Raw genomic sequence first — 8,491 nt, 5'->3', positions numbered from 1 at the left:
AGGGGGAAGGGCAGTGACTGTAGACAGGTAATAAATACGCACACACACACACACACACACACACACACACACACTCTCAGGGACATTCTAAAACGCTTTAACATGGTCTAATGTACTAAACGTGGCTTAATGCATTAATACAGTGATATTGAAGGATCAAATTCAGTATACAGCTTATTGATGATGCACACTATATACAGGGAAATGTGTCTCACACCCTGATGGTCATAAACACAGGGGGAAACTCTACTGTGTTTACATTAAGCTTTCTCTCGCAACCGGAAGTGACAACCTGAACACAGATTTGATTTCTTTCATCATGATGATGTTTGAGAAATGTGAACTTGGAATTCCTATACACATATTTCAAAAATTATTTAAAAAAAAAAAAATATATCTTTAAAAAATAAGGCTAAACAGCGATGAATGCTAACTTTAACCAGATCTCAGGCAAGTTAAATAATAATGATCAAGAACTAAGACTGACAAATAAAACTGATGTAGACAATGTGGAAAAAAAAGTGGACCAGTGGAAATGTGATAATGTCCATCAGAGAAGACGGTGCTGATGGAGTGGGTATTTTTTCTAAAGATCAAATGATTATGTCCAGGGAAATGATTCCAGGAAGATTACTGAGAGCTGATTATCACGACACTCCACCAGATAGAGCTGGAAAGATGAGGATTTTTCACAAGTTGTATGAAGTTTTCAATGTCAGCTTCAGTATCATTTTGTGTGGTGATTTCAATACAGCTACACATGAGAAAGATACATTTCCAAACCTTCTACAAACTTCTACAGAATGTATGTGATCCATGTGAACTTAAGGACACCTTTAGAGAAACATTTCCTCATGACTTTGGCTTCACACGGATTGACACTAAAACAAGAAGTAGAACAGATCAAATACATGTCTCTAATATGACAAAAGTTTTATACTATAAAACAGAGTATTGAGTTGAATCAGATCATTTAGCCGTTTCAGTGAGAATAAACTTAAACATAAACGAGCAGAGAGCTTACTGCAAACTCAATACAACATGTCTTACACACAAACAAGCTGTTCAGGAATTAACCAAAGAAGTCAAACAAATTAAACACTTAAAGGTTTTAATGAGATCAAGCACTGAAATGTGGGATATTTTCAAAAAATGAATATAAAAGTATTTATAAGAAAATATAAACATGAACATGGGGGTATTTTAAACATAAACATCTTACAGTAACTGAGAGTGAGCAGTGTATTAAAAACAAACACAAAAGATATTTCTGAAAACATTTGTGATGTGATGTGGTTAATAAGTGTAGGCAGGTTAGCAGTACAGTGTGGAGCTAAATGGAGCTGTTTTAGAGATTACAGATTTACAGAGATAAAGGCAATATATCCATTATTACATTAAACAATAATTATCATAAAGGGAAAAAAAGGAGTGGAGGGGGCGCGAGCATTCACTAATATTTCTTCCCTCTCTCTTGGCTAACTACTACAAGTATGGACTTATAAACACCGCCATAAAATACTTAATAACAGAATAATGAATATAGGAAATTGCAGTTCCTGGGTTTGGCCACACGAGGACAGCCAGGCTCCATCCAGCACAACACGCAGCACCGCCTCAAGCAGCGCTGTGTGTTGTTGTAGATGGATCTTGACTGCCATCGTGTGGCCAGATTTAGGAAGTGTAGTGATAGAATGTATTTGTATTTGCAAGTTCTTAAACTAACCACTAGGTGTCAGTAGTGTTAAACTTACCAGTGGAGTTTGGGAATTACGAAGAAGAAGTCAAGCTGTGTTGTGGCGGCTTCTATTCCTGTCCTGAAAAATAGAATAAAAATCAGTTTGTTACAACACTGTTTCTTTATTGGATCAAGAAACATACATGGTACCAGGAGTGGTGATCACCACCACCCAGAGTCGTCATGGAAAGTGTTAAACCGCCTGACGCTGTGAACTGGACGGGGAATACTGATTGTGAATGGAGAACATTTAAACAAAGACTTACGCTCTACCTGCAAGCAGTGGGCCTTGATGGAGCGTCGGATGCACGTAAAATTGCACTGCTACTCACCATCGCGGGACCTCAATCTATAGAGGTGTTTAACACGCTCGTGTTTGAACAGGCCGAAGATAAAGGCAAATACGATGTGGTAATTGAGAAGTTTGACTCACACTGCTCACTGAAAAAAAATTAGACTTTTGAAAGGTATGTTTTTCGTTCTCATCTGCAGCAACAGGGAGAGACTTTTGACAGTTTCTTAATAGATTTGAAGTTGAAAGCAAGGACATGCAATTTCGGACAGTTGCAAGATTCAATGATTCATGACCAAATTGTGTTTGGCATCAATGATAAAAAAGTGAGGGAGAGGCTCTTGAGAGAGACAGAGCTTACCTTGAATGGAGCTGTTCGGATATGTCATGCCAGCGAGATTGCTCTTCAGCATGTTAAAACTTTCTATGAAACCACAAAGACGAGTGGAAGTGACAGTTCAGCTGTAGCTGCAGTAACAGAGAAGATGCAGAGATGTGGAATGAGTAAAGTGAAACAACAAAAGGAGAAAGAACTGTTTAACTGTAAGAGATGTGGCAGAAAACACCCGCCAAAACAGTGCCCGGCCTACGGCAAAGTCTGTGCCAAATGTAAAGGGCAGAATCATTTTGCCAAGCAATGCTTTTCCAAAGGGAGACAGAGTCGAAAGGAGCATGTACATACGGTGGAAGAAACAGATCTCAGTGACACATTCGTTGTTGGAATGGTAGAGCAGGCCGATTCCAGTCAGGAAAGAACAGAGCAGACTGATGTGAATAGTGTTGCACAGGACAAGTGGATGACTGCTCTGGAAATAAACGGAGTAATTGTGTCACTAAAGCTAGACACAGGAGCAAAAGTCAATCTGATTTCAGAGCATGATGTCAGAGCGATGAAAATCAAGCCACATATAAATAAGAAAACGGTGCAACTCAAGGCCTATAATGGACAAAACATCCCAACAAAAGGAACATGCAGACTCAAGGTAAAAATGAAAAACAAAGAGCATCACCTCATGTTCGTGGTTGTTCCAGGTGGACATGATTCTGTGCTGGGAGACAAGGCATGTGAAGACCTAGGTCTGGTAAAAAGAGTATACATAATAAATAATGGCGAAACACAGAACAATGTGGGAAATATAGTGCAGCAGTTTCCTGACATTTTTGAAGGGTTCGGAGAATTACCATTTACCTACAAAATACAGTTGAAAAAAGACGCACAGCCAGTAGTCCATGCCCCAAGAGGGGTTCCAGCACCTCTTCGTGAAAAGCTGACGCAAGAGCTGGAAAGAATGACATCAATGGGAGTCATAGAAAAAGTGGAAGAGCCTACAGACTGGGTCAATTCAATGGTGTGCGTGAAAAAAGCAAATGGTGATCTACGTGTGTGTATGGATCCAAAGGACTTAAATGGCAACATTCAAAGAGAACATTATCAAATCCTGACACGAGAAGAAATCATAAGCGAGATGGCAGGGGCAAAGTTCTTTACAAAGCTGGATGCATCTCAGGGCTTTTGGCAGCTGAAATTACATAAGGACAGTACAAGGTATTGCACATTTAACACTCCCTTCGGCCGATACTCCTTCTTGAGGATGCCGTTCGGTATTTCTTCAGCTCCCGAGGTATTCCACAGAGCCATGGAACACATAATTGAAGACATCGAGGGTGTGCGTGTTTATGTGGATGACATTGTATTGTGGGGATTCACAATGGAACAGCACAACAAAAGGCTCATGGATGTCCTACAGAGAATACGGAAGTATGGGCTGAAATTGAATAAGGACAAATGTCAGTTTGGAGCAAAGGAAATAACGTTTCTAGGAGACAAGCTGTCAGAAGGGGGTGTAGAACCAGATAAGAGTAAAGTACAGGCAATACTCAAAATGCCCAGACCCACAGACAGAAAGGCTGTACTAAGAGTGATGGGTATGATCAACTTCGTCGGAAAGTTCATACCAAACTTGTCTTCAAAAACAGTGTACTTGAGAGAACTGTTACGTGACAAAGGGGACTTCAAGTGGACAGCTGATCATCAGCTGATCAAGAATGGGGACGATTAAAGACTCTCCTCACCTCAGAGCCTGTGCTGATATTTTTTGACCTATCAAAAAGGACAAAGATATCTACAGATGCATCCAAAGATGGACTGGGTGCAGTTCTATTGCAGGCGGAGGGAGACAGTTGGAGGCCAGTTGCATATGCCTCGAGAACGATGACTCCATCTGAGTATCGATACGCACAGATAGAAAAAGAATGCTTTGGGCTTGGTGTATGGAGTGGATTTCATAGATATGTGTACGGGTTACCGACATTTGTGGCAGAGACTGATCACAAACCATTAATTGCTATCATCAAAAAGATCCTGAATCAAATGTCTCCAAGAATTCAGCGGCTGATGATGCGACTGCAGAGGTATGACCTGGAGCTGGTTTATACTCAAGGAAAGTACATTGTTCTGGCAGATGCTCTGTCCAGAGCTGCAATACAGAGTGAAAAACATGCTGAAAGCGCCACAGACGCTGAGGTGATTCATCATGTGAATATGGTAGCTGAAACTCTTTCAGTCACAGATGCAAAGCTCAAGCAAATTGCAGTGGAGACTGAGAAAGACAGATGTCTGCAGCAGGTCATTATACATCTGAATGATGGCTGGCCTAGAGGAGAATGTGCCCAGTACTACAACATCAGAACAGAGCTAAGTGTGGTCAAGGGACTTCTGCTGAGACAGAATAGGATCGTTATCCCTCAGTCACTGCGACAAGAGATGTTGAAAAGACTGCATGAGGGGCACCTTGGAGCAGAAAAATGTAAAAGAAGGGCTAGAACTGCAATCTATTGGCCCGGCATAAATGCTGACATTGACCGGATGTTGTCAACCTGTGATACTTGTTTGAAGCATCGTGCTAAGCAACAGAAGGAGCCAATGATTGTCATTGATCCACCAGATGAACCATGGCAGAAAGTTGGGATTGACTTATTTTTCCTGGATGGACAGAACTACTTGCTTGTGATAGACTACCTGTCAAACTATCCAGAGATAGTGTTGCTTCCCAGTACATCTGCTGCTGGTGTGGTAACACATATGAAATCCATCTTCGCAAGACACGGCATTCCACAGGTGGTTTGCAGCGATAATGGGCCATGCTACAGTAGCAAAGACTTCCAGAAATTTGCTGAGGAGTATGGGTTTCAACATTTGACATCAAGCCCATTATATCCACAGTCGAATGGAAAAGCAGAGAAAGGAGTACACGTAGTGAAGTTACTACTCAAGAAAGCAGTCGATCAGATCCTTATTTAGCTCTGCTCAATTACCGTGCTTCTCCACTAGAACATGGTGTGTCTCCTGAGGAAATCCTGATGGGGCGCAGATTACGAACCACACTTCCTTGCTTAGCATCACCAAACAAGAACAAATACCTAAAAAGGAAACAACAGCACCTGAAACAGCGACAAAAAGCAAATTATGACAAGGCATCAAAAAGCCTAGAACCACTCTCCAATAATGACATAGTAAGACTTGGGGATTACAGTACCTGGTCTAAAAGAGCCACAGTCCTGGAGGAGGTGAACCCAAGATCTTACACTGTCAGGACAGAGGATGGTCAAATCCTGAGGAGAAATCGGAGGAGTCTGTTGAAAACAAAAGAGACAGTACTAGTGGATACTTCTACAGAGGACACAGACTGTGCAGTATCACCAAACACATCTGAAACACTTCCAGTGCTGGGTGACAAGGAACCAGCTGCAGATATGCATTCACCAGTACTGCGAAGATCAAAACGCACAGTGAAGCCCCCTGATAGACTTAACCTGTGAATAATGCTTAAGCATAACATAAGTATTTGAGTTAAAATGGAAAAAAAAGAGGAAATGTAATGTTGATTATTACCGCACAATGTAAATAATTCTTGAGACTGTAATTTGCTGTATTAAGTCTTATAATTTGTACAGTGCTGGCTTAATGGTTGTTTAATCTATAAGTTTACATAAGTGCTTGGAATAACTGGTTCTTTACCTCTAAAGGAAAGGGGATTTGGTGATAGAATGTATTTGTATTTGCAAGTTCTTAAACTACCCACTAGGTGTCAGTAGTGTTAAACCTACCAGTGGAGTTTGGGAATTACGAAGAAGAAGTCAAGCTGTGTTGTGGCGGCTTCTATTCCTGTCCTGAAAAATAGAATAAAAATCAGTTTGTTACAACACTGTTTCTTTATTGGATCAAGAAACATTACAGGAAGTGCACGTTTCAAAGTGGCTCCATTTCAAATACTACACACAACACTCGACCGGTGCAAATACATCAAGAGCACTGACATGGCTCTCCTTCAACTCGGCCTTATATAACATGATGCTTTGATGGCTGATGGTGATTTTAGTGGATTTGATTCCTGATAGTCTTTCTAAAACATCATTCCTTGTAGCAGCCTAAAAGCCAACCAAAGCCGCAGGAGCTGAATGCGGGAAAAACTTGTGACATGTCAATCATCCATTACATTTGCATCTTGAAGTTTATTTTCTCCACCGAATACTTAACATTGAGGCATCAGCATTTCTTGAAGCATCGGGAGTTCATTTGAATCAAGGCAAAAACTTTGAATGAATTTACGGTCAACAAACAAATGTGTGCTCCCACACTCACCCCCTTCCTTCCTGCCAACCCCTCCCACTCCCAGGTGCTTTAACTCTCAAATAATTAATGACACACCCAGATTTTCCCACAGTCACATGACATGACACATGAATATTTACATGGCTCCTATACTCCAGCCCCTAATTATTATAATCTTAATAAAAATTACATCCACTAAATACACATAGGAGACATAGACATTTGCTTCAAAATCTCAAAATACAATAATTAATTTTTTTTTTTTACATCAGTGAATGTCTGTCTATTTACAAAAACATTTGATGGAGTCCATGTAAAGCTCTTAATACTTTAGTGTCAATGAGTGATTAACTTGATCATATCAATGTGTAAAATCAATGTCTATGAAGGTTCAGTGTCTGTCTATATTGACCAGTCCAAAAAAATCTTTTTCCAAGGGAAATGTCAAATATCTGCCTCCTGCAGAAGGTAGATTTTCGTGTCTGGTCTATTAAAAAAATTGGTCTTAATCTTGAGTCGCACCTGGCGGACAAAACCTTTTTTATCTGGAAAGGTTTGGATCACTTTCCCAATTATCCATGAAGTACGGGGTGCAGAATCATCAACCAAAAGTACAATATCTCCTGGAATGAAGTTTCGGGCTGAAGCTGACCACTTCTGTCGCTCTTGCAACTGAGGTAAATACTCTTTTGTCCATCGTTTCCAAAACAGATCCGATATATACTGCACTTGTTTCCATCGTCGACGAGAATATATATCCTCCTTTTGAAAGATTCCTGGTGGTAATGATGGTACAGTCTTTAAAAGCAACAAATGATTAGGTGTCAGTACTTCCAAATCGTTGGGGTCAGTAGATTCCTTAGTAATGGGACGTTCATTAATGATTGCTTCAACTTCACATAGAACTGTATCAATAACCTAATCAATCTTTCCCATGTGCCTCTATGATCTGAACCAGTTAGAGGATTAAAAATCCACTTGATTCCTTTCTGCAGAAGTATGCTGTTAATCTGAGATTGGTTCCAGCCTTCAATAGCTTGTCTCAACTCATGCTCCGCTCCAAGAAAACTTGTACCATTATCAGATCATATTTCTATGACATGTCCACATCTTGCGATGAATTGTTGCAATGCATTTATAAAGGAATCTGTTTCCAGTGATGGCACCACTTCAATATGAATAGCACGAATGGCTAGACATGTGAAGATGACGCCGTATCTCTTCACGATACTTCTCCTGCTCTTAATTTCGAAGGGTCCAAAACAGTCAACTCCAACATAAGTGAATGGAGGTTTATCTGGAGAAACTCTATCCAGAGGTAGGTCTGCCATCTGTTGATGCCCTGGCACTGCCTGCAAACATTTGCAGATCACACACTTGGATAATATCTTCCTTATGGCTACGCTAGCACCAGGTATCCAATACTTGATAGCATATAATTTTGGCCACCATGACCCACTTCTTCATGTATATGTTTAAGAATGATGCCGGAGATGTGAAAGTCCTTTGCAAGTATAGCAGGATGTTTTGCCTCTTCAGGCATAGCTGCCCTACTCAACCATCCCCCTACTCTTAAAACACCATCTTCAAGAATTGGAAGTTTATAAATGTGTCACTTTTGTCACATTGAGCCTTTGTCTTCTCCATTTCATCTTTCAGTTTTTGTCTTTGTTGGTTTTCATCCATGCCAGATTGTGCTGAAGCCATTTTCAATGATTTCCTCTTCTGATTTAGATTTAGGAGTAGTCGCTTAAAACTGAGAATCCAAGCTACTGACCTCTTTAAACTGCTCGAAGAGGAGAAGTATTGGATAAAGTGCGTCGTAACATCCATGTCCTCCTCTAATTGT

The 8,491-nt window shown here is 40.4% G+C and overlaps 1 protein-coding gene across 1 annotated transcript; it reads left to right on the top strand.

The window, feature by feature from the left end:
- The first annotated feature begins 1,767 nt into the window (after nucleotides 1–1,767).
- Nucleotides 1,768–4,095, top strand: LOC128318881 (uncharacterized protein K02A2.6-like). The gene has a single exon (XM_053237003.1). It carries the CDS (start codon nucleotides 2,315–2,317, stop codon nucleotides 4,088–4,090), a length of 1,776 nt encoding a protein of 591 aa, XP_053092978.1. The 5' UTR covers nucleotides 1,768–2,314; the 3' UTR covers nucleotides 4,091–4,095.
- Nucleotides 4,096–8,491: the final 4,396 nt, after the last annotated feature.

This window comes from Pangasianodon hypophthalmus, chromosome 9, assembly GCF_027358585.1.
Source record: "Pangasianodon hypophthalmus isolate fPanHyp1 chromosome 9, fPanHyp1.pri, whole genome shotgun sequence".
NCBI lineage: Eukaryota > Metazoa > Chordata > Actinopteri > Siluriformes > Pangasiidae > Pangasianodon > Pangasianodon hypophthalmus.
This window is presented reverse-complemented; position numbering and strand designations above follow the sequence as displayed.

Coding starts and splice junctions, on each gene's coding strand:
- LOC128318881 (XM_053237003.1), top strand. CDS start 2,315: ATGATTCATGACCAAATTGTGTTTGGCATCAATGATAAAAAAGTGAGG.